Genomic DNA, 26,554 nt, shown 5'->3' with positions numbered 1-26,554 from the left:
ACAAATTCACACAACCTTACTAGGCTTTCTAACCAGCTGCCACTGCCACCACTAACAAGAAAATTTTGGGTGCCAGTTTTAGGAAAGGTTTGACAGCCACCCACAAATCTTAGGATGTTGTTTTGGAGTTCTTTAAAAAAAAGAACGGAGGTAATATGCAGGCACTGAACATAATCATCCTCTAAATGACCCCATTCTGCCTCATCTCATTTTCCTTCTGGGTTCAAAGAAATTATTACAAACAGTACACAGACTGACTATCACTGGGGACATTTCAGATAGCTTTACTTCCAGCAACGAGAAAAGAGATCCCAGGAGTGAACCTTAAGTCTCAAACCATGTTAAAGGCTCAGCTAAAGAAAACAGACTGGACCCGTGGGTAAAAGAAATCACAGACACACACATCTTGGAAATGTTCATTCCCTTCTACCTCAACACAGTGAAAACTGAGGAGCACTGATGCCATGGAGGCACAGAAATCCATTTAATCTGCAGAGCAAATCAGCCAGAGTAGCCTGCAGCCAGCACTCCAAGGAGAACTTACTGTAGCCAGGTCGAGTGGTGTCTGACCCTCTTGGTTCTTCATGGTTGGATCTGCTCCATGAGCTAACAGCAGAGCACAGAGCTGCGTCCTTCCTTTTTGGGCTGCTTCATGCAGTGGTGTGAACGCCCACTTATCTGTTGCATTTACACACGTATTGTATTTGATCAACAACGCTGCAATATCCACATGCTAGAAAACACAAGAGCACCTTAATCAACACGACACTGATAAAACATACGGGATCAAGCAGAGGCACAGAATTACATTTGTGCTGAATCACCCAAAGTACATGCTAAGCAGGACGTGCCAGCTGCAGGATCAGACCTAATACATCACCCAGCATAACAACTATAGACTTAGCTTTCAAAACGTTTCTAGAGATTCGAACTGGAAACACAAATTTATGGTGCTGCAACATTTGTGATACAACTCTAGAAGCTCTAAACACCAATGTGGGATACTGCTGAGCCACCACTTAGATGTTTGCATGCAGAGCTTTATTGAACTGTCTTTCTTGCAGGACCTTGAACCCATCCAAGGCAACACAAACTTGTCATTTCTCAAATCATATTTTGTGAGAGAAATGTAATTGATAAAACTCAGTATGTTGTAAGGGGACAGCTGTTTTACAGGGGCTATAAAAGTAATGATCTTACAACCTCACGCTTCCTTCAATATCCATCTCTGAAGTTTCCTGTGTTGGAATAAGTAAACAGAAAAATGAAGAATATTGTTTTTCTCTCTTTGACCACTAAAATTACTTGTGGAATATAGCTTAGAAAAAAAAAAAAAAAGCAGGTAGTCAGAGTGAGTGGGTAGAAGCATGAAACATGCAACTTGTATGCAGAAGCACAAATCCTTTTGCCAATGGATTTCATTCTCCCTCTCAACAGCAATTAAGTGGCTCTCAGCAGCTCCAGGAAAAAGCTTGCTCTCTGAATAACTGGTTTGAAAAGACTGCTGACGTTATTTTTCCTGTCTTCCAGACTTTTAAAGCAATCGCCGTTCCTGTGTCTTCTCTGCCACATGACATGAAACCCTATTGAAGGACGTGCTGAATGAAGCACCAGGTGCGAGAACTGAAGAGAAAATACTTGATGAGGAAAAGGTTTAGCCTGTGAAACCTGCCAGCAACGAACGTCTGAAACCAGCACTCTTCTCCTCTCTACCTTCCATGAAAGAGATCTGAATGGGCTGATGACAGCTCAGAAGTGTGGGGCACCACAGGAAAATCACACAGAAGAGCATCAAAACAGCCTCATTCGCTTTTCCTACAAAAAGCAAGGCAACCAAATGAGATGGGCATTATGTTTTTTTGTATGATTGTCAGCTTGAATCAATCTAATATTGCCATGTGCCAGTAAGGAACATTTTGCCTTCACTTAGGACATGTGCTTTGGTTTGCTGTGCCCTAAAAGAGCACCATCTTCGCATCAGAATGTATCTCTACATCTAAGCAATGTCCTGGGCATTTAGTACTTAGGGTAGATGCTGATATTGCTTGGTTTTAGGACCCAGAAGTATAAAAGCATTCTGTGTGGCATTTCTAAACCAGTATTTGGAACTTTTTGGTTTTTAGGACACTGGAAGCCCAGACTGACATAGAGAATCAATGCAAATGATGCAGGCTGTATTTTATTGATACATTATCTGCTTAGAAACAAGGTGAACACTGCACTTCTTTTTCTTTTTTCCATGTGGCTCTCCAGAGAAAGTGAATTGTGGAGCCATTAACATCACCTCTACAGCATTTTGCTCTTCTTGTGCCACAGTCATGAAGAAATGGACAAAGCATATCATCAGACCATCAAAACCACTGGTTTTTGAGCTTCGTGTCCTCTCTCTAACCGTAAGCATGCTCCCGGGATCTTCTCATGCACCATCTCTGTACAACTGCTCACAATATGTTTCTTTCTCACCTCACCACAATTAACATATGTTTACAAGCAATCTATCAGGCACCTGTGCAAGTGGTACATGCACAGATGGAGAAAAGGGGGCCTGCCTCATCCAGAATGGTTTAAATCACCTATTGCAGCCCCACTGTAGCAGATATGTCCCAGGGCAACACTAATACTGCAAACTTGGTAGCGTTAACATTGCCTATTTTGGAAGCTGACCCTCCTTCTACCATAGATTGATAGCACCCTTGGGTTGTGCTACACAGCAGCTTCCAAGCAGCTTCCTAGCCTGTCCTGCTTGGCAGCAGCTCCCTGCCAGAGCCCAGCTGTAACAGACTTTCACTGTGCTGCCGTCACCTGGATATGATCCTCTCTTCCTTTCATACAAGTCTTTCAGCACCAACTTGAGATCTTGCCTGTTTCAGCAGTCACCCCAAATTTAACGCTTCTGAATGCTTTACATCCGCTTGCTTGCATACAGGTTACCTTCTAGTGATCTTTCCAAACTGCTAAACCTGAATCTGTACTGTTTAGTTCGATCTATAGGATTGCAAACAGGATTTGCCATAGCAGCTTAGCCCAACAAGTATTCGATGCCGTCAGAGGCTGAATTTGTTCACAGCAAAACAACTGCAAAATAACCTGCTTTGAATGTTGTGGGTTTTTTGTATGAGTTCTCTGGTAGTCTGCTCACAAGCAAGAGTACCTGTACCTACCCCATAGGATGCTGCATTATGTAGGGGTATTAATCCTCCTTTGTCCTGGGCATTAACGTCAGCACCGTGCTCAAGAAGGTATTCAGCTACTTCCAAATTGTTGTAACCAGCTGTAGAAAGGACACAAGAAAAGAAACTGGGTATTAGGAGAGCTAAACCAAACTAAAATCTCCCTCCTTGGAGATCTTCAAAAGCCACCTGGACATGCTCCTGGACAACCTGCTGTAGGTGTTCCTGATTAAACAGGGGGGGTTGAGCAGATCACTTCCAGAGGTCCCTTCCAATCTTACTCATTCTCTGATGCTGTCAAAGCTGGTAAGTCACCCACCTGCAAGATGTAGCGGAGTTGAATTTCTTCCCTGGGTGTCTCTGCAATTGATATTTTCCTGAGTACACAGCTTCTGCACTCGTGCCAGGCACCCTTTCTTGGCAGCGTCGAGCAAAGCAGCATCTCCTCGCAGTAAGTCCTGGATATCTGTGTCTCCTTCTTTCACCAAATCTAGAGGAGTGTTCCCATCTCGATTCTTTTTGGTTGGATCAGCTCCATGCTGCAAAGAGCAAAGTGGAATACTACTGTCACAGCCACGAGCAGGACATGTAAGCGTATCATTATTTTGTGGCACCGGATAGGAAGTGAGGGATTTTGCCAATCTGCCGTCATGAAGTACCAACTGCTTATGTTCGGATGTATACAGTTGTATACAATAAATTCAGGAGCTAAAGCCTAATGTGTTGGTCTGCAGCACACCTGCATGAATCTTGGGTCCATAGGCAGGAACGGGAGTGCTCTGTGAGAGCTGCCAATGTCCTTCTTGCAACTGAAGCAGCTTCAGGAACACACCCTGCATATAGTCATATCCCAATGCCATGGAAGATGCTACAGAAAAGCTTCACATTGCAAATACCTGTTGGTATTCGCCCTGCTGGTAATACCTGCTGGTATTTTGCCTGTTGGTATCAGCCCTACCCTACTCCTTCAAACTGGTTTGCACACCTGTTTCCTCAGTGGGCCATCCTCAGCTTGTGAAGTCAGGCCATGTCACTAAACACCACGCTGCTATCGAAAGGCACTTGTTTGAGTTAGTAAATAGAAAAATACTCATTTCTACACTTTCTGTTATGTAACAGCAAGGTCTTAAGCAGTTTACAGGTCCTGCAAAGCAGTAGAGAAAGTGGATTTGGAAGACTGTTGCAGCATACCTGTGCTAGTAAAACATGCAGACCAGTCACTGATAGTCACACAGTATTGGGACATGGGGTAAGGAGGGGAACAAACATCTACAGCATATGGTGTGAGTCATGTCTACGTGCAATTTTGTGGGAGGACAGCTCTCTTCTCTTTCACTGCCAGCAGCAGTGGGAAAAACAAATACAGCTAAGGCACAGGCAGCTGCTGGTGTTGTAGGTCTCTGGCTGGCTCCTTCAGAGTAATCAAGCACCATGGTCTAACCCCCACCAGCAAGTCTACCCTGTCATTTCTCACTGGTGATGCTGGCAAAGACGTGCTAATACGGCCCACAGAGAATGACTGTGGATGGGGAGAGCAGAAGGAATTAACTGCCTTGTACTTACAAGGATTACAGCAACGTTCAGGGTGAAAAGGGTAAGCAGCAAGGGACAGAAAGAGACAGTACTGATTATGCACAACTCCACATTTCTAGTGCTTTTGGCAAATGAACTTTTTTTTTTTTGCACAAAGCCTTTAAAAAATTGCTATAACTTCTCCCAAATTCAAACTTAGATCCCTTAATTTTAAATATATAAAGAATGAAAGTATTCAGATACTTCCCAGAAAAAATACCTAAGTGAAGAGGTAATATCTTCTCAGACTCCTTCAAAGACAAGGATGCAAACAAAGGCATCATTTTAAAGCAAGGTGTTGAAAAGGAAGTCTCTCCAGAAATGTCTGTATGTTACTGTTTCATTTTTTAAGCAGAACAGGACAGAAAGAGCACAAGTCAGGAGAAGTCGGCCTGAACATCCACAGCTCAGCAGAACTGCCAGCACCGCCAGCTGGCCTGAGACACACAGCAGTAGGAGCCCTGAGTAAACTGCAGTGTAAGCATGTATCCATGAACACCCAGGGCCTTTACAAAACGGTGTCATCTTAAGGGCACATTAGTTCTCGTGCAAGAGTGATTTCTAAAAGAAAGATTTAATCATTTCTGTATTTCCTGTGGTACGTTCATTCAAGACCCTTCAAGTTGAACACAAAAGATGGCCATGTTCCCAATGAAATAGTAAGAAAGCTCCAGAGACCTCCAGTGCCTATGAAGCAACACTATGCTTGGCAGGTTATGAATGCTCCTATAGCTTGAGCTGACTTTGGTGTTCAGGTGGTACTACCAGGGCCATCACTGTTCCTGCTCCACAGGTATTTCTGAATACCGTCTGGTTTCCACTGCAGATGTGTTTCATGCTGATGTGCTATCCCTCCAAATGTTTTTTGGGTAATCAAATGAAATAATTGATGAGATAGGTGAGAAACAGTGGGGCTTTGCAGCAGTAAAAGAAAATGCAGTGCAAGGGGAAGAACCTTTTATGACTACCCATATTATTCATATTTTAAATGCTGAACTTCTGAGAGGAAGTCACAGGGCTAAAACAGGCAAGAGCATTGGTAAGAAAACCCACTCTAGAACGCTCTTTTACCATCCCAAGATAGGTTATGACCGTACGTTAAAAAATTTCTCAAGTTCATGGAAACATGTTGGCATTATCTCATGTGTTTTACAGCTTCTGCTGATTACAACAAATCCACAGTACATTAATCTTCATTTCCTCCAGAAGCTTGAGAGATTATACATTAACAATTTAAAATCTTTTATATGTCAAGGACCATGTAAAACCCACCTTCATTTATTGCTACGTAACACACTCTTGCATAACTATTTACAAAATTTCACTTAACTGCACAAACTGTCCCAGAAAGGGATGAATAGGGTAAGGGTTTGTGTATTTTTTTTTAAACAAATTAATTTTTTCCAGTTTGAGAGTCTCGTCACACTTTGTTAATAGTAGCAGCTAGCCATGCCAGAGCAAGTTAACAAATCTACTAGAAAAAGTAACCATGCTGATGATTCTTTGTAAGTGAACAGACGTTGCACAAACTATCTGACAACTGTACAAAGAAAATACTGAAAGAACCATAAGGAACTCACTGGAAGCAATTAACTTTGATTCTGATCTCCAGCAAAAACCAAAATACACACACATTTGAAGACATACTTGAGAACTCTGGATAACATACTTTTAATAGCAGTTTGCAGATTTCATATTTTCCTTTTGCAGCTGCTTCATGTAGAGGAGTGAATTTCCACAGGTCTGCTACATTGACAGAAGCACCATGCCTCACTAAGAGTTCAGCCACTTCGTAGTGTCCATAAGAACAGGCATTATGCAGGGGTACTAAGCCACTAATCAAAGAGAAAGTTTTTTTAAGAGCTACAGACAATAAAATGCAACATGCAATCATACAGAATTCCAATAGATAAAATACCCACTCCCACTGGACAGTAATCTGCATCTTTCAGTCTCCAATTTTCATGGCTTTATTTCCTTGTTATTAAAATATCAATGAAATGAACATAATCATCCTTCTTCACATCCCATACAGGAGACTTCTAAATGCTTAACAAGCACCGATGTTGCTAGCGTTACAAGCAACTTCAATGCAAAAATAAGCAGTTAATAATAAAAGCTAACTAACAGAATTAGAGAAACAACACTGGTATTTTATCTCAGGCAATTCAAAACTAATTTATTGCCTGAAATAACTCAGAAGCTGCTTTTAAGCACAGCAGAAGTCTCTGAAATGGACAAAAGGGGGAAGAGAAGGATCAAGGATTACATTGGCCACATACGTGCTTGACTGTGGCTTTGCCAGAAAGTTAAATGGAACTTTAACAGTCCACGGTCTCCCTATAACGAACATCAGGAACTATGAAGAATAAGAAGAAAAAAGGAAAACTTCTCAAGAGAAAAAAATATGATGGTTGCTGAAATCTGAACCCAAATGAACAGAGCGGGTAGGAATCTCACACTAACAGAAAACACTGGAGCACATAATGGAATGAAAATGTACCCTTTATCTTTGGCATGCACATCTGCCCCATGGTGCAACAGATACTCCACCACTGATACACGGTTATATCCTGCAGCAAAGTGCAGTGGTGTCGAATGACGGCCTTCCAAATCTCTACAATTCACATTCTGAGGGCTGCAAAGTTGCTGGAAGACAAAAGAAGAAACCAACATCTACTACTGAACTAAAAATGAAACAAAACAAAACCAAAAAAACAAAAACAAACAAACAAACAAAAAAAAAACAAAACACACACACACACACACAAAAAAAACACAAAGTAACTAGAAAATACACAAAAAGAACTAGCCCCTATCAAATACCCTAACAGAAAATTTGGTCCATTTATTTGCATATACCATTTTTTAGAAGTTAAGTTTTGGGAAATTTCTTTCCATATGAACAGAATCAAAAATAGAGCTTCTCTAAATGTATGGCTGAAAGTACTTTTCTAACAAATAGGTCTTAAACGATGGAAGCAGTATGAAGACATTCATAACATATTAAAAGGGTAAAAATGAATTATCAAGCGCCAGGTAGGTTTCTCCAGACAAGCCATGTAAGCCCATGTAAGTTTCTCCAGACAAGTGACCATTTCCATCTCATGCTGTCTTCATAAAACTAGAAATATTGAATTTGGCAGTCAAAAGAGCTGCTGGTGCACAAAACAGGTGCTGTTTGGATATTAATGTGTATTAATATTGATGTGTTGAAGTTCAAGGTGAGACGGTGTGCAGAATGGTCTATCTGCAGGCTGTTTTGCCCACTGATCAAGTATGAAAGATAAGATCAAACCTTCCTGTGACGCTGGCGTCCCATAGCATGACTGTTAATTTTCTTCTGATAAGGATGGCTTAAAACATTAAGTCTGTTACCTGCTAACTTGTTTGCTTGCCTCCTGATTGAATCATACACCTAAGGCTTGTTTCTACTAAACCGTGATTCTCAGGCTCACAGGGTCCTTATGAAGGAATTATGGCTGTATGAGTGATAATTCTCAGAGAATTCACAAGTCAGAGAAACACCTCAGCACATCTCAATGCCCAGCTTATCAGAAAAAAATATTAAGAGATCTTCCTTCACATTTTTTATGATTTATCATCCACTGGGCATTACATCCACAACCCTTGTTGCAGAGGCTTTAATGAGCCTTGCACAACAATAAAATGAAAAATTAATAGGAGTTGCTCAAACCTACCTTCACAGTTTCCAAATCTCCAGCTTTGGATGCTTCTAACAACCGATAATCCACATCAGAAGTACGCACAGGTGTACTTTCTACATACAGAAAAAGATGTTTTAGGGTTATTAAGTTATATTAACTTGTGGTCAATTTGTTCCAAACTAGGAAGACGTCTGCTGGCATTTGTAAAAATACCATAGGAGTAGTGAAGTTCAAGTTCATATTGCCTAAATAGCTGAATAAGGAGCCTTAGTTTCAGTGTAAACCAGTCAGATTTAGGCTCTAGAGCTGACATCATTCTGCCGTATGGAATTTCAATGTGTTGCTAATCCCACATATGGTAAGAATGACATTTATGCATTCAAAAAACCTGTGTGTTCACTTGGACAGATTCAAAGTTTTGATGAAGTTCAAAAGCAGCTTCTCATCTACTTCAGCAAACTGCAAGAGGCCCCACTGCACACCCAGAATTAAACATACTAATTTCAGCACCTGAATTAATACCTTTGCACTCTGTACTTGCTATGAAGCTGCTGAGGGGCCTGAAACCAACGACCTGAAATTCTCTTTAGGAAGTGGTTACGCTGCTAGAAAAAATCCCCAAACTGTTAACCCTGGGATCTTTTATAAGAGAACCATAAGCATCATACCCTCTAAATACTGAGCGCATAAATACTTAGGTTGTTTTTATATCTGATGCAAGTGCCTTTATCTCACAGGACTCTGTTGCCACTCTGTAGAACACAAATAACAGTCTGCTTTTGACTGCTAAAGTATGGAGTACCCAAAGGGTAGCTGATGAGAGGAAAAAGGATTCTCATGTTTGTCAATATTTTAGTTTTCTTGGAACTTGTTATTAAAAAAAAAAAAAAAAAGGCCTGACTTCCTTTAATATTCCCCTAGAGCAGCATGATATAAATCTACAAGATATTTTATCTCCATTTTGCACAAAATCTCTGAATTGAGCAGCTGTGAGTTTGTTTCCTAAAAAAGCATCACACAGAGCAACGTAGATGTGTGCCCATAATGGCAGAAGGGAGGGATGAACAAACTATATTAAGTCTCTTGCGTTGAAAAAGAAATAAGATCCACAGCTTTAAAAGAAAGGGAGAAGCTGAAGTTCAAATACCCAAGCCTTAATTTTTACCTACCGCTTAGTATCTGTTGCACTGCTTCATTTCCCATCTGTGCTGCTGTGAAGCCTTGTAAAGAGATGATGGAGGGATCAGAGCCATAATTCAGCAGGAGCCGGCAGGTTTGCAAGTGACCTGCTAAAGCAGCCCTGTGCAATGCTGTTTGACCAAGTGTGTCCAGTGCATTCATCTGAAAAATCAGCAGCAATATCAAACATTATTAGAATTAAAAGCCTGCACCTGTCCATGCCCTTAATAAGAACAGTAACAGGAATTTCTTGGCATACAAGTTTATCTGTGCTGCAACTAAATGCAACCAAATGACAAAATATACAAACACTCCAATGCAAAAACAATTTTCTGCAGATGCTTTCTTGTCTTAAAAAAAAACAGGTTATTTGTTTGCACAGCTATTACAAAACACAGGATACCCAAAACCATACCTGAAATAGCGATCAAGCTCTTGACAAATTTGACAAAGATTAACCTTGTGCAAAAACAACTCTCAGAGAAGAAGAGAAAGAGGTAAATAATTAAGTAAACAATTCAGAGATCTTCTACCTTTAAAGATATTATCCTCTGTCATCCTCAGAAGAGGAATTAACACTCACTACCAAGAATTAAAACAAAGATGTCAGATTAAGAATTCTAAGGGTGTGGGGGAGAGGGGTGGTGAAAGAAGATGTATACACAGTCAATGGTTTGTAATTTTACAGAAATATTAAGTTAAAGTGGATAGAAATCTATCCAAGATAGGAGTATATAAGCAGGCAAAATGGAGTAATAATAATGGAAACCTATCTATCAAGATCTAACAGAGAATCTAAATAACTGGCAGCATTGCCATGGGCTCAGTATCAGAGAAAGGAAGAGAATAATAATTTTAAGAAAAAGGGGAAAAAATATAGAAAACCTTTCAAGAAGATACTTTGTACCTAGCAACCATTCATGACAAACTTAAATGCAGATGTCCAGCAGCTTTTTTTTCCTTTTTTTTTTTTTTTTAATGGCTATGAAATATAGAACTACTCTGTATTCTCTGCAGTAACTGAGAACCTGTTATCTGTTTCCAAGCCTACAGACTGCAGGCTGTGAACTGCATGCATAATAGACTCTGTTACTGTAAAAAACAATGTTTTTACCTTTTACCTTCTCAAAATCTTTGTGATGGCAGCAGTCAAAGGTTTTTCTAGGTTTTCTCACCTAAAATGCAGCCTGCAAATTCTACTACATTCCATGAAAACCAGTGAAAAAACATTCTGGCTAAGACTGTATTTCCATTAAATTAAATCTGGAGGGAGGTAACTACATAGCCAGTATCTATTACCTGAGAGGGTTGACAATATATAAATACCTGCAATACAGCAATATCAAGCCATAGGAAATAACAAAGAGCTACCACATAAATAAAGTGGACTGTGATTTGATATTGTCTGAAAATCTTTTATACCTCTGAACAATTCTACAGGCTGGTGAGGTAGGAATTTCGTGGATCACAAACCCCTCTGACAGTGAGATTGATTAGGAGAACAGTTCTGCTTTCTTCTGCCTGCGCTCAGCTCATGACACTCTCATGGGATTCCCCTAGAAGTTTTGTTTTAAGTAACAACTCTTTGCTTTCATAAGTATTAAATGGATGCTGAATGTCCCAAATTCACATTTTGTTCAGATGATGACACTCATCTGTTTTAGGACACCAGATACCTTTCATTACTGGTAAGGGCACGGAGAAGAGCAGCAGTCTAGAGAAATGCAGGGCAGGATGAAATGAGAATTGTGAATTGTGGAAGTAGATCATAGCATAGACCAAGAAAGAGAAACATAATTAAAATTTTATGTGATGCTGTATTCCTGCATTAAAAATTCCCATGCTGAACAAACTGTTGAAGAACAGCAGCAAGACACCCACACCGTACCAACTGTGACCTGGGAAACTGTTAATATTGTCTTACGCAGGTCTCCTTTCACCTCCAAATAATTATCTTTGCCAACAATCAACTCTTGGGGCAGAAAAACTGCAGCCATTTGAAGACATGCCTGTTCACTTCTGGGACAAAGAGGGCTGCAGCTGACCAAGAGGAAGGCGGACACCAAACGAAGCTGTTCTTTCCCTCAGGAAAGAGAATTAGACTTTGCAGGGCAATTTCAATGGTAGCACCTCCACTTTGAAGCAGATCTGCTCTCACCAATCATGCAGCACTTGTCTAAAATGAACCCAAGAATGTATTGCACTAAGGCCGAATGCAGCAGGATTTATTTCCAAATGAAAATCACTTTGCATATTTAAGGCAACCTGACAATGAGAAGATGCCAATATAAATCTAATTCCTGAAAGAAATACAAATAGAGATCAAACTCTCCTTCCAAACTGAATAGAACCAGTGCTGTTTAATACTTTTGTCAATGACACAGACAGTGGGATTGAATGCACCCTCAGCAAGTTTGAAATCTTGTAAGGAAATCATGGAATAATTTACATTGGAAGAGACCCTTAAGACCATCAGGTCCAACCACCAAATTAATACTACCAAGTCTACCACTGAACTACGTCCCTGAGCAGCACGTTCACAATTATACAGTGAGGCTACTCAAAGCATTTGATTCTGTTGCACAGGTCTAGGTAGATGGCAAGTATTTCCAGACTCAGGGTCTTGAAACTTGCTACTCCAACACACAGAAATAATCATATTACGTAAAGATCCATAAAGCTAGATCCTTCTAGCAGAGCAGAACGAAGCCATTTCTGCTACCAACATGAAGACGGACTCTACCTTCTGTCATGCAAACATAACTTTAGAGCAGCTTGTTCTCCTTTGCAGTAGAATGGTTTCAACAGTATCCTTTAGAAATACAATAAACCAAATAGCATCCATGACATTTCTGCATTTGCCCAAGATACTAATGAACTTGCATTATTGCAGGTCCTTTTTTTTTAATTTTATTTTTTATTTTTACAACAATCATTCTGGTTTAGAAGACTTTAATCCGTGTTTTCTGTACCACTAGAAAGCCCAATGTCTTTCTGAACATATTAATTTTCCCATGTATCTGTAAGTTCAGGCAAGGAGCTAGCTATAAGATATACCCAACCATCCAGCAATACAACAAAACAGGATGGAAGCCACTTTTTCATTAGTTTGCCACCTTAAATCTTTTTTTTTTTTTTAAACAAAACACCACCTTCAAAGATACTGTCATGGCACTTCAAGAGTCATTAAAAATGAGTAATCTAAACACCTAAAGCCATATTCAGTTACTTGGAGAGAAGACTTAATTTTTAAATGGGGTTCCTGAATATCCTGTACTGATTTAGGATAAACACCCTTCATGGTTAACATGGGAAGCATGAGACATACAAGAAGAAAACGCAACAACTATCACAAAAACTAGAACTGTATTTAACCAATATAACATTCCCTCTTGCCTTCTGCCATAAATTACATGCATTTAAGCATATTTACCTTTGCTCCATGTTTATGCAGAACTTCCATGACATCGTTATGGGCTTTCTCAGCTGCAACATGCAAAGGTGTCATGAAACTAGACAAAAAAAAAAAAAAGATATTAGTTTTTTGCTCCTAGTATGACTGAGTCTTTTGGAAAAAGTTGAAAATTTCAGAAACTTACTCTTTGTTTTTCTCATTAACATTCGCTCCTTTCCTGAGCAATAATTCTGTAACTTGCTTCCGCTTGGGATGCACAGCAGCCACAGCACAGTGCTGCAAAAAAAGTAAATAAAAAGTACTATTTCAACTACACAGGTGAAAAAGAGCTTTGAGATCAAAGACTTCATCTCTTAATTATTCTGCTAAACATCAGACTACAGAATTTACAAACAAAACACATCATATTTCTTCCTGAACATTTAACATACCAAATAAAATATGAGCAAGTGAATAATGCTAAATTATTCCCATCAGAAAAAAAAACAATTTTCATTTTACTGCTATTTGTCACCAAAAAAGCAGTAAATTCCCAAATGCATTAACAAGATATCAGGACAAGTATAGCATGCAATGCCCAAAGGAGGTTAAGGGAAAGGGCTTTAAACATCGTAGCCTTCTTCAGAGGGATACCAAAGGGTTCCATTAAGATTCTATTGCTTTATTTTATCAAGCCTATGAAAATTGTTTCTTCTTCCATTTCAGTGTGTACTGAAAATACTCAACCTAAGAGCAAGACTGTTATGCAGCCAGTTACAAATTATGTAACAAATATGCAATAAAGCTCTTGGAATAGTTTTTTTCCCCTGCTACAAGAAAGATGTATGTTCCATATAGAGCTTTTCAACCCCAGCAAAATAGACTAATGGGGGGAAAAAAGCGGAAGAGAAGTGAAACATCTGGCCAGAAGGTTTGCTCTGGCCAGAAGGTTTCTGTGATCTACTAGGAAAAAAAAAAAAAAAAAAAAAAAGTGCTAAAAATTATATGGTGTTATTTCTGTAATGGTGAAATATTTTTAATATATAAAGTGTTTGATGGCAAATCCTCTATCTCAGATGATGAATACATTTTCATAATGTAGAAATAAACCCACTCAACTAGCACTACCATCACATTTATCATAAAAGACTAGGATTGTCTCTGTAATCTCACCAGTGCAGTCTCATGTGACTGTGGCTGCTTAAAATTGATGATCTCCAAAGCAAGTGTCTTTTTCACTTTGGCTAGATCTGCCTCTCTTGCTGCTTGCAGTAAAGAATGTCCTTTGAATTCATCTATTGGGGAAAGAGATGCATTGAATATTCAGTAACAGGTTACCTTTACAGATGTTACTTGAGAAAGATACCTATAACCAATTAAGAGGTAATAAGAATATTTCTGTACATCTTCAGATAGTGACTTACCTGGCATGCATAGTAACATGAAAAGAACATGGTTTCCTGAAACCAAAAGGGTATTCCAAAGAAGCAGTGCAGTGATTCCCTGAGTAAAATTCTTAGTTTGTCTCCCTCTTATCCCCCACCCACTTCATATTAAATGTATATGTGACCTCTTAATTATCTATGTATGTGTTCAAGCAAGTGCACAGCTACTGCAGGCTTTTTTTCTGCAGAAAAAAAATAAAAGCATTACAGTTGGTTTTCCAAAACGTTACTGTATCTACAATTATAAGTAATTCAAGGTAAAGACTGAACGTATTGTTTCAATACAACCGTTAAACTACTGGTGTTAAAGAAAGTTAGCCAGCTAAGCATTTGAAGCCAGTCTGCTCCGAAGATTTTGATAGTAGTTATAGCTTTGCAAATGCAGAGAGGTAATTTTGTTATTTTCTGTGCCACACCTTAATCATTTCAGGAACTACTCCATTTTAGTTAAAAAGCATTTTCAACTTGAAAAAGATGAAAAGTGTTTACCATAAAATGTACAAACGTGAGATAGGCTATCAAGGATGAGGTCTGAACTTGGGAATGAGAAACAAGATGGATAAGCCCACCCCCATCCAGAAACTAAAAATACAGAAATAAAACAAAGTTTAAATATATTTTTGCTTTTTAGTTTAAAAAATGGTAAATTAACTTGCTTAAAGCCAGAAGCACAATGTCCTAAGCCAGCCTGGAACAGAGTAGAGAAGTAGCTGGAAAATATTAACCCCTTCCTCTTCTGTCCTAGAGGAAAGCTTTCTGCTGCACGTTTTCATTTCTGTGTTACCACCTTCAAAGAATAGTGCCAAACAACAACCTGTGATTTTGAGCAGTGCAAGATCACATTCTTAGTCTGCCAGGGGATTCTGCTATATTCAACAGACAAAACCAAAAGCATACAATTGAAGCGATGTATAATCGAGTTCAGAATTTATACTTTGGGAAGATGTTTTCTGCAACTTCATTATGTTTTGTTTCTGTACTTGTCTCATTGAATTATCTTTACAGTTTATAACAACGAGAAAACAAACCCCCAAAAGAGGGCAAATAAAGGCAGACAAATTTCAATTGGAGCTGAGGCATTTTTTTTGTAAACAGCATTAGGACTGCAAACACTACAAAAAAATGGTGCTGGAATTTCCATCTCTTCAAGCTTGCACATCAAAGCTGTATGTCTCCTAGAAGTCACTCTAACTGTTCACAGGTTCCTATAAGCCTGTTCACGTAGAGGCTCCTATGTGACTTGATTAGACTTTTAGCATAAAATTCAGCCACAGTTACTGATGCAGCAGCGCCTCCTTGCCTTACACATTTTAAATCTGAAAAAAAGTAGACATCATCATGAATGGCCTATTAGAGTTATCTACTTATTTAAAGTGAGGAGCACATCTGTATTTCTTCTGCTGCTCTGCATCTATCCGTGTTTTATGAAGAAGCTGCCTTGAAAGGAAAGCATCCCTTTATATTAACCAACAACTGTTTTAAGTCTGAAAACACTCACAGGTCAGCCTCTCCCTCAGTTCAGGTGTTGGAGCCATGTCGACTGCACTCTTGCCGTGGCAGTTGACTAATGTGGGATCCGCACCATGACTCAGCAAGAGGGAACAGACTTCTACACGGTTCTTGGAAGCAGCCTCATGCAACGGTGTGAATTGCCAGAGGTCCATAGCATTAACACAGGCACCATGCTAGAACAGGAAAAAAAGCCTTTTATTAGTAGGAAATCACCCTCAACAACAACAACAAAGCACATGAATCGTCATTCCATTATAAAAACCAGTTTTGTTCTTTCACATATGAATGCACACACAAAAAAGAATTATAAAAATACCTATACGTATTAAAAAAACATGAATCCTAAACAAAATGGGAATTTCTATACAAACTATTTTTTAAGTACAGCAGATTTTTCCGGGGGGGGGAGGAAATAAATTAAAAAAAAAAAAAAAAAAAAAGAAACTCTTCTATCTCTCTAAAGAAATTAGATAGGAAAAAAACACATCGATCTGAAGTCGTAGGCTTCTGAAATTACATACAGGATGTTTGAAATCTGATACTAAAGAAAAGAGTCTTCCTTTTCAATTCTGGTATGAACAGTCCACCTAACACATCTGAATTGACAGTAATTACTTTCCATCCTTCTGCTTACCTTAAGTAGCAGCTCTGTAACCTCGTAGTGTCCATATGAGCATGCATTGTGAAGAGGCACAAGACCACTGTATGAAAGAAGGCAAGTGACAAATTTATTCAAGCAGCATTGCTGATTATTTTTGCTTTACTGGGAGGTGAACAGAAAACAAAAGAAAACCTAATCATTAACATCTTTAAAAATTAAGATTCAAAAACTACCAGAAAAATCTTGCATTCCCAAACAACACATTATTCGTGAGTTGCATTAAAGCATTTTTTCCTAGCAGGCCACAGATGTTTAATCTACCAATAAGATTAGCATTAATTGCCTTTGAAATGATCTTTCTTGAAGCCACTAAGGGGGAAAAAACTCCCATTCCACATTCAATTTGCTTAGTGGAAGTCAGTGCTCTATTTCTGCCTAAATGTGCACTCCTGTTTATATAAAATGCTGTGTGGAAGTCAGAACCCTTCAGATAATACTAACCTAACTCCTGGGTATATTATGAAAATGTACAAATATCTGTAGACAGCAGACAAATTGCTGCTCCAAACTGTGGGATGACCTGATTTCACTGCATTTTTTCCAGTCAAATTATAAGATGATCTATGTATTTTTTATAGTTATACTGCAGGAGGTCATACTCAAAAATGATACTAGTGAAGAAAATGACAAGGATGACGTTACAAGCACAAGATATATAATAAAAGAGCCACATACTCGAAATGAAGATGCGAAGGCGACAATTATTACAGAGAACTAAATAATTTTAATTCAAGCCAAATGAGCTAGGCTAGTTACGGCTTAACAGATCAGAATGTTTAATACACTGAAAACAATAATTAAACTTCCACCATTTATGAAAAATATTGTGTATGTTCCTCAGAATGGCAAAATTAGCAAAAAGAGCATTGGGAAAGTGCGTACTAGACTAATTTGCTTACTTATAAATTTTGAAAACAAAAAAATGAGCAAAACCAAACCAAACCAACAACCAAAAAAAAAAGAAAAACCACCAAATCATGTGATGCCACTGAAAAGGAGAACGAGAGAGCTCGCTGGGCTGTTACACAAACCTTAGAGTGTTTGAATTGTTTACAAGTTCAATATAAAGTACGTGTACAGTTTTTCTTTTCTTTCCCTTTATTCCTCTCCCCTGCTTGAGCTCTACCTAACTATTTTTCACACAGCAATACTTTCCAAGTAGATCATTCCAACCACATTAAAACACCTACACTGGAATTTTCTACCGAGTGACACTTAGATTTCTTAACGTGTGAAATGCCTATAACTCGCCTAACAATTTTGGATTGTATTCCATGCAGCTTTGCTGTGGTTTTGTGACTTACATAATGTGTTATGATGTATGTCACAATTCTGATCAAAAAAAGCCACTAAGGGTGAATGTACAGTCAACAGTGCTACAATCAGTACTTCAGTCTTCAAGAGTTTAAGTATGCTTATGACTGACTTGGTTTGGGGAAAAAAAAAGGAAAAAAAAAAAAGCTAAGATCTTAATTTAAAATCTCCTTTAAAACTAGAAAAGGAAGGGATTTAGGAAATGCCTCAAGTCTGTTGATGGCTATATCTCACCTCTATGAACTCTGATATGCATGTCTTTAACCATGAGCCCGATGTCTACAAGGTTAGAAGCTTTCCTATGAGACCATTGTAAGAATTCACCTTAGAATACAGAAATGTGCAGCTAACAACATATAACACGTAGTTCGAGATTTCTGAATGCTGCACAATTTTTGTTGTAATCTACTTAACTAACATGCTGGCTGCAAAAAAATTCAATAGTTTAGCTTCTACTATATCTTGGTTTTTTTTTTGGCTATGTCAATCAAGGCAGGTCTCCAAGGGCCTCTAGTTGTGAGCCTCTGAGTATCATTGATGTTACTTGCAATTACATCCATACACGTACAATAAGGTAACAAGATTATAGAGAAATTTTACAATGCACATTTTTTTTTCATTAATCTCATGCATCTTCTCCCTACCCCCTCTCCTAAAATAATGGTGGAATTCCATGACTTCGCAGGGAAGACTGTGCATGGAAAGAAGGAATAAGGATTGGAAAAAAAATTAAAGGTGTAAAAGAAAACTTAAAACAAGTGCAGTCATGATTAAGCTGTTACTGGGACTGTAACAAAAGTTTACTTATCATTAAACACATTCATATTGTTGAAGCAGATGTCACATTCTTAACCAACTATTTGAGATTATGCTGCAACATCAAGCAAAGAAATAATTTCTCATCTTGATTAACAGAAAAGCAGTGCTGTAAACAGATAATAAATCAGTTCATTTTACATACCCTTTGTCCTTTGCATGAACATCTGCACCGTGCTGAAGCAGCAGTTGGACTATTCGTACTCTGTTATAGCCTGCTGCTAGGTGTAAAGGCGTCGACTGCAAAGAAAAACAAAACAAGATGAAGAATGGGAGACACATATATTTCTGCACTTCACTTCCTACCATTTCATACTCTGTTTCTCTTACATATTTGATCAGGATAGGTTACAATTTCCTTTTGCAATTAGCCAAGTCAAGAAATACAAAGCACATGCACACTCCTGTTGTCAAACCAAACCCCTTCCTGGAGATGGGGAAGAATCTATGGATTGCTTAAGACAATAGCAAATTTACCAGATGAAGTTATTTAAAATGATTGCCCAACTTTGCTCTTTTTTTTTTCTTTAATCCTACGTGTTTGGTTTTTATTATTTTTCAATGCTATAAGTTATTTATACCTTTTTTCAAACAGTTTCACGAACAAATTTATGCAGTTCAGGCTGCATACTCACAGGTTACAAAACTGCCTGTATGCAAGTCTTGTTGCAGTAAGCGCACAAGAATCAGACTGCAGAACAAAACTAATGGCCTTACGCCCTAGCAGGAATGTTTGTCTTCAGCTCTGCACCACGCAAGTGTTGGTACCTTGTTGGTGTTCTGTGCTATGCTATAATAACACACACACAGCACAAACTGCATGCAGTTTGCAGTTTCCTGCAGAACACATCCTCAGCAGTAATGCCCTAATGGCAGACCTAGTGACAAAAGAATAATAAATAGCGCCTTTCTCCATAGCTAATTAGTATTAGCAACAGTAATAAAAATGACAAGGAAATTTCCCCTCAAAGTTCAGTTATTTTAAAAACGAAGAAAATTATATATTTATAACGAAGAAAATTTTGTGTGCTGTCTCCCTCTGAAGGAACTTATTTCTTCCACGACTGGCTGATAGTTTGCTCCTTCCCAGGGCTGAGAAGCAGAGGAGTTTGAAGGGATCCGTGTTGCTATTTATTCTGCGCCACACAACAAACCATGCGCTGCTATCCCAGTAAAACCCCGTACCTAAAAAAGCTTGAACACACAGCAAGACTTATGTACCTCACAGTATCAAGCCAAGTACAGCTTTACTGCAGGCATTAGGACCTCATTATACAGTACTGCAGGTGAGACATCACATTCTTGCTATTATTAAGGTTAAAAAAAAAAAAAATCAAGACAAACAGTCTCATCTGTAAGCAGTACGTGTTATATATTCATAAATGGAATAGATTTCCAGGAATTAATACCCATTTATTAAGGCCATTACTAGGAATAGACTGAATTATGACTAGAGTCTCAACACCCAGTTTATTATTATAGTCTGGAGCTACTTTGTCCCAGAAACACTACCTACGTGGGCACCTACCAGCTGTCCTGCGTGCAAAGCGATGACACGGGCTGCACTGTCAGCAAGGACTGCACAGGGTGTCTCCAAGAAAGATGTCCAGGTAACTCAGCTTATTTGAGAAAGCAGGTCTGCGATTTTCTATGAGACCCCCCTTCAGAATTGCCCACACCCTCTGCTTGCTACAAATGGACATCAAAATAAGCAGCTCTAACATTCTTCACCTCTTTAAAGTGTCTCCACAGTTCAAAAAGCCACCCCCAGCCAAACTAGCCAAATCTTTAAGTCAATTTGTATTTGTTAGGATCTATTATTCTCTTCCAGAAAGGCTTCTATTACTGCATTAACAATTTGGGATGGTCCAAAAGGTATTAAGTTCTTTCAAATCTGCCCCTGTTATAAAACAGCTGGCTCCTGCACATCATAAATACCAATGAAAACGTGGATAAAGGTTACGCCACTGTCGACATTAGAAAAATACTTCAGGTGTTATTTATTTTGACAATTGCCTTGGTTTGGCTAGTAAGTCTGGTTTGTCAACTGAATTAATAACTCAGAAAATCTGAAAACAATCTGAAATGGACTGCTGAGAAGTCAGTCTCTTGAAAGGTCTGATTGCCAAAAGAAACCAGAGAAAATGCTAAATCTTGGAACGAGATGCAGACCACTGCAGGATCTTTTAACCTCACCAGGATTAAAGTAGCTGCATCCAGTCTTATCTGCACACTACTTCTGAAACAACGCTGGCAGACCTGCAAGATGCTGCGTTACTCGTATTGAGCGTTATTAACAAGGATGTTCTCAATAAGGATGCGTCAGCCCCAGTATCTTGTTGAGTGATTAAAATTTAAAGATAAAACATGACTGAAGCTGGAAGCGTGCATTTTGTATTTCTATGATCATTAGACCTACTTTTGCAAAATAACTTCCTTAGAGAAAAACGCCAGAACATTTTTAGCTTGTAGCTGTAAGACTAACAACGCAAGCAAAGCAAAGCATCCCAAGTCTTCTGACAGCTTACACACCTGCCTTTCCGAAATGCAAGCTACTTCCTTCTCCCCGAGCAACATCACACAGGCACCACAGTCTCATCAATAAACCATGTCTCCCCCAGCACACCAGGAATGATTTAGCTGCAGCCAAACTCCTGGTGTTTGGCTTGCTTGCCTTCTATGAAGCTGTGTGCCATGCTGCAGCCGCCTCTGCAACAAAGAGCTAACTACCACTCCCTTCACTCTTAACTGGAGGTGGGGCTGAAATCTCTTCCAGTCAATTTAAGAAACACTGTTGAAGTCAGCGCTGTAGTCAGGTCTAGCAGATCAAAATCCACAAGCCTCTCTTGACAGTTGCTCTTTAGGTTGGTTTGCAGGCTCATAAAAACGTTGCACTTCCATAGGCTTCAGGAAGGAGGATGCACCTACCTTAGTCATTTTTAAGGACTTTTCCTTTCTCCTGAGAAAGAACATTCATTGATATCACATTTAATATATATTATGTTTAATAAAGATTTAGTAATTTAAAATACGAATCCAGTGCTACCAGCTTGCTTATTTAACCACGGGAATTGAGTACCTAAAACCTAACGTCATGCTACGTGAACTAGGCATCATATGGGGATCACTCGTCCTCCCCATCCCAAAAGTGAATGACGTTCATAAAGAGACTGCTGTTTAAAAGCAGTGCACTTTTTCTAGAGCACTAGAAAAGTAGGAACTAGTTATCACTACCAGTATTACTGTATACTGCACCTGTAAGGTGTATCAACCCAATCATTTAATATTAAGGAAAGAGATTTAATTGAGCTATCAATTAACCCCTCCTCCCATGCCTTGCAGTGCTTGGCAAGAGACTTCCCAACAAGAATCCCTAGCGGGCATTTACCTTCTAAGACTCATGTTCACAATTACCAAGCCAATCACATTGTCTTGTAATTAAAAAGAGAGCAAATCTACTTTTATCAAGTCAAATAAGACTCTCACGTAAGATGCTCACATTATTTGAAATTTTTATGGCATCTGTAATTGAGTGCAGGTACTGTGCATTTCAAATAAGATCCCTGTACGCAAAATAGCAAACACAGTCAGCCTGTGTACCTACAACTTATATTAAAGCTTTTTTTTTTTTTTTTTTTTTTTTTCCCTGCAGGCTTTTTGAACACGTGTTGTAAAGGCACTTTTAGATTTGAGCAACGTACATACAACAGTTTGATATTCTCATTGAGCCTTTGGTGGTTTCACACTGTTTTGTTGCCAACAGCTGATTTAAGGGCCTTATGGTCAAGGTCAGCTACCTTTGGACTTGCTGTCCCCCCTGTATCAAACAAAAGGGGCACCAAGCGACTGTCAGATCTGCAGGCTGCTGAGTTATTTCTACTACAATCAGGACGTTGGTTTCAACAAATCATCCGCAGGCAACCTGGGAGCGCTGGCTCTAAGCCACCCATATCCCTACCTGTCATGCTAAGGAGTCTTCAGGAGCTCTTAGAGATGGCAACGTGCCCACAGCCTCAGAACAAAACACGCATTTTCAGCTTCAGAGTAATTTTGGATTGCCAATGTTATGGGTAACTTAAAGCCGAAGGATTTTACGTAAGGTTCTTACATCATGTATTACCTGCTTGTTCAATAACAGCTGCCAGAGCTGCTGTAAGAGCTAATAATGCCTGTTCCTGCTCTCTGCCACTAGAATCTCTACATTACGTTACCTGATAACAATCTTAATTAGTGTGTTCCTCTCATTCCCAAGTTGTCATCCTGAAGGCTATTAAAATCAACAAACAAGAATCTGCTTACATACGTCTCGCCCTGCATCTGATTTCCAATAAGATGGAGTGATTTAAAATTATCATCGCTTAATTTCATCTTCTATGAGAAAAGCGTTTTCACTATAAAAAGGCAATACCATCTATCAGACGTCCCCAAGACCAGCTCTGCTCTTGGCATATAATGGCTGTACCCATGTTCAGAAGGTCCCCAAATGGGCGTTCACCAGTAAGGGTGGTTCTGGACAGACAAACAAGCACAACTTTGGTGATATACCCTCCAATTAGATACCTAAGGACAACCATGTGTTTACTGACAACTCTTTTATAACACCCTCCTGATGAAAGGCATCCAAAAAAAAAAGAGAAGAGGGGGAAGGAGGAATCAAATAGTGATCACCATAAGCTTTATAGGACTTTCTTACCTTGTCTCTAATCTACCTTCAGGTTTAGTAACTTGGAAAAGGCAGGCGTGTAGCAAATCCCCATTTCACTTCTATCAAACACAACGCCGCTATTCAGATCAGACTGCGTGGCCAGCAGAGAAGAGTAGCAATACAAATAATATTTCTAGCTTTTGCAGTTTGTCTTACGAGCTCCCTCAAAATGGTGCTTCACCTCCTCTGAACTGGGAGATGGGTAGAAAGGTTTCTAATCGCAGGCTGCACCTTTGTTTCACAGTCTGCATAAAGCTGACTGCTCTGAAAGATGCCCTGAGGCCTGGCAGGATGACTGCCTGAATCAGGCACACTAAGCAAAAACCTTCGTGGCAGGCAAACAAGTCTCTCTCTTCGCTGGGTTAGAATTTACCATGCGTTCTTTCTTTAAAGTCATCACAGTCGGCATCTGCTTCATGCTAATATCTCAGAGACTTCTCTAAAATGAACTGCATCAATCACGGGTGTGCATCAGGAACATATTCTGGATGCAAGCGAAAGACCGCCTGTCACTAATTTACAATCTGATTAATGGGATGAGAAAACAAGTTGCAACAACATCACACTCTAGAAGAGACGTTCCTGAGCTTTTCCAGGATGGCAATGATCGAGGTTTTCCCTCCCTGCTTAGATACCCCCTTGCAAAGTATGTCCTCCATTTTAATATTGCACAGCGTGCCCACCTGCAGTCATTTTATGCAGCTGGATTACACCACCACTGCTTTTTCCCCCTCTTTCTTAGATCTGCTCCCACAGAGGCACAAACTTCACCACTCACTGGCTTGGCTCTGGGCAGCAGCAGGTCCCTTATCTGAAACCGGCCCTTATCTAACATGGGGCAGCTTCAGGGCTTTTCTCACTGAGGCCACCCCAGCAGCCCCCTGCTACCAAACCCTTGCCATGTTAACCCAACACATCATCTTACCCTTTCATTTTCAGGCTTGGTTGTAAGCTTTCTTGGGAAAATATCTCACTGATGTTTGTTTGCGTGGCGTGGAAACTGGAATTATTATCACATACAAACAAGTCCCTCCCTTCTACAAGCACATATTTTGAAACAACTATTTAATATTTATGTTAGAACGCTCTTCCACACTAGGTACTATGGGAATAAAAAGTCCTTAACCTCAGCAAGAGAACGATGCTCTTGTTGAGCAAGGAAGGATGTGTGCTTCTGTTTACCAGCCACGTGGCATGTGAGCTTCAGCCATCCAACGTGTCAAATTGTGCAGCTTCCCTGGTCATTTTACGGTGGTACCACGTTCCTCAACGTCGTGGCTGACAGTTAAGTCCTTAAGGACATACACAGAGATGCTGCTCCGGGAAAACAAGTTATGTCAGCCTGCCAACTACAGATAAGCTAGCTACAATGAGTTCAAACTCTGGAGATAAGAAAGCACAAAAATGAAGAAATTAAACTACTTTTATGGTTTTTTTGTTTTTTTTTTTTTTTTTTTAAAGGATTAAGGAAGACATTTCTCACTCAACTGTGTTTCCAGTGGTAATTTAACTGCTTCATCTTCACAACACAAACACTAGTACTAGACTGTTGAACAGAACAGATTTCATAGAGTAAAATTCAGAATACCATTATGTTGAAAATTGTACAAGACCACACGAAAATGAACTGAATGGCTCATGAGTTCAGAACCTGCAAGTCCCAGAGTATCTTAATTTAACTCTCCCTTTCTGGCACCTAATTTTCTCTTTGAAAAACAGTGATCCACCACTTTGAGCCGACAGAAGAAGAACAAAGAAAGACGTCCACGTTATAAAGAGCTTATTTTCTGAAACAATACCTTCAGAAATGTATTCAGGTATGTACCACTTGGGCTGGGGTACAAAGCCCAGAGGAGGACAGGTATGATGAATGGCATGCCTTGTAGAGTGCATATCAGCTACAAAGCACTGCTTTGTGGATCACAGATTCAGAAAACATTCCTCTACATACTCCGGAATGTTATTTTCAGATTAGTGCTGGACACTTCCAGGCCACGTAAGTATTGATAAAGTGGATTAAGAAATAACAACACGCAACAAAAGTGCAACAGAAATATTTTTTATTAATCTCTAGTGAGTATTTAAGTATGCTCCTATTTAAATATGTTCCTTCTCAGAGGGCTGTAACCTCCAAGCTACCGATTCCTAAATGTTTCTGTAGTAGATCTGACCTTGGAGGGACAATACAACAAGTTTCTGTCTGTATCTCTGAACTTTGTGGCTTTGTGACAAAATTTGGCATTAGTTCTATGCAGTAACATGGACGCAGTGTTGTACTCCAGGTTTGGAAAAGTACTGACAAGTAAGGGGCATATTTAAGAGCTTTTTCAATCACAGATTCCTGGCGCTGAGAAGAACTGAAAAGATGAGAAGTGTCATAGTGCACAGGGGTAAACACAAGAAATAATAAGAGTTTCTCTGCCTCTTAGAGGTCGACAGAAGGAAGAAATGGATGCTTTCACCTCACTGGTAAGGAACTCCAGCTAGCATTGAAACAGCACCACCAAAGAGAAGGTTGGAAGTTGAGGCAAGCGAGGTATTACTTCAGAGAAAAACAATCAAAATCAAACCTCAAAGAGCATCATTACCTACAAGAAAGATACCAGGACTAAACGAGAGGCCAGAAGAAAATGAGGTAGCATGAGACACAAGGCAGCAATCATGTTCAGAATGAACGTAAAAGCTTACTCAGATCCACAAGTAGACATAAAGACATGGATCTCAGCTTCCCAAAGTTTAATTAAGAATCTTCCCTAACACCTCCATACTAAGTTGGTGCCACTACTTTCAGAGTGAGCATCCAAAGATCTGACCTAAAAGCAGAGACCAAGCGGGTAATGGTAAAGGGCTGGGAAAAACACTTAAATCTTTGCATGGGATCTACCACCCCGACCTCTGATCATCTGATTTCACAAACAGCAAGTCCCATAAAAGGTGCACTAGTAATCCTTGATGCCATCATAAATAAGAACTAAAAAGCAAAAGCCCGCAGCTCCTGAAACTGTCCTGTATTTCCATGTATCTGAACCTACCATGCATTTGCTAAACCAGGATGTGTCAGAAAAGCTGAGCAACATTCATCATAAACCCGCAGCATTCTCAGAAAACTGTTCCTTAG

General features: G+C 39.4%; 1 protein-coding gene across 2 annotated transcripts in view; it reads right to left on the bottom strand.

The window, feature by feature from the left end:
- The window catches only part of TNKS (tankyrase), a 103,529-nt gene that overhangs the window by 15,552 nt on the left and 61,423 nt on the right, over window positions 1-26,554 (bottom strand). For both annotated transcript variants that reach the window (XM_084285994.1, XM_084285995.1), the window contains exons 6-18: window positions 18,877-18,971; window positions 16,575-16,641; window positions 15,927-16,113; window positions 14,157-14,278; window positions 13,189-13,280; window positions 13,023-13,101; window positions 9,580-9,751; window positions 8,444-8,523; window positions 7,246-7,391; window positions 6,412-6,577; window positions 3,490-3,709; window positions 3,162-3,271; window positions 545-733 (exon numbers count right to left, since the gene is read on the bottom strand). In XM_084285994.1, the coding sequence (XP_084142120.1) occupies window positions 545-733; window positions 3,162-3,271; window positions 3,490-3,709; window positions 6,412-6,577; window positions 7,246-7,391; window positions 8,444-8,523; window positions 9,580-9,751; window positions 13,023-13,101; window positions 13,189-13,280; window positions 14,157-14,278; window positions 15,927-16,113; window positions 16,575-16,641; window positions 18,877-18,971 (1,725 nt within the window). The remainder of the gene's footprint in view (window positions 1-544; window positions 734-3,161; window positions 3,272-3,489; window positions 3,710-6,411; window positions 6,578-7,245; window positions 7,392-8,443; window positions 8,524-9,579; window positions 9,752-13,022; window positions 13,102-13,188; window positions 13,281-14,156; window positions 14,279-15,926; window positions 16,114-16,574; window positions 16,642-18,876; window positions 18,972-26,554) is intronic.

The sequence above is a fragment of the Netta rufina genome (genome assembly GCF_964035555.1).
Source record: "Netta rufina genome assembly, chromosome: 4".
NCBI lineage: Eukaryota > Metazoa > Chordata > Aves > Anseriformes > Anatidae > Netta > Netta rufina.
The sequence above is the reverse complement of the archived record's forward strand: the minus strand, read 5'-3'. Positions and strand labels throughout refer to the sequence as shown.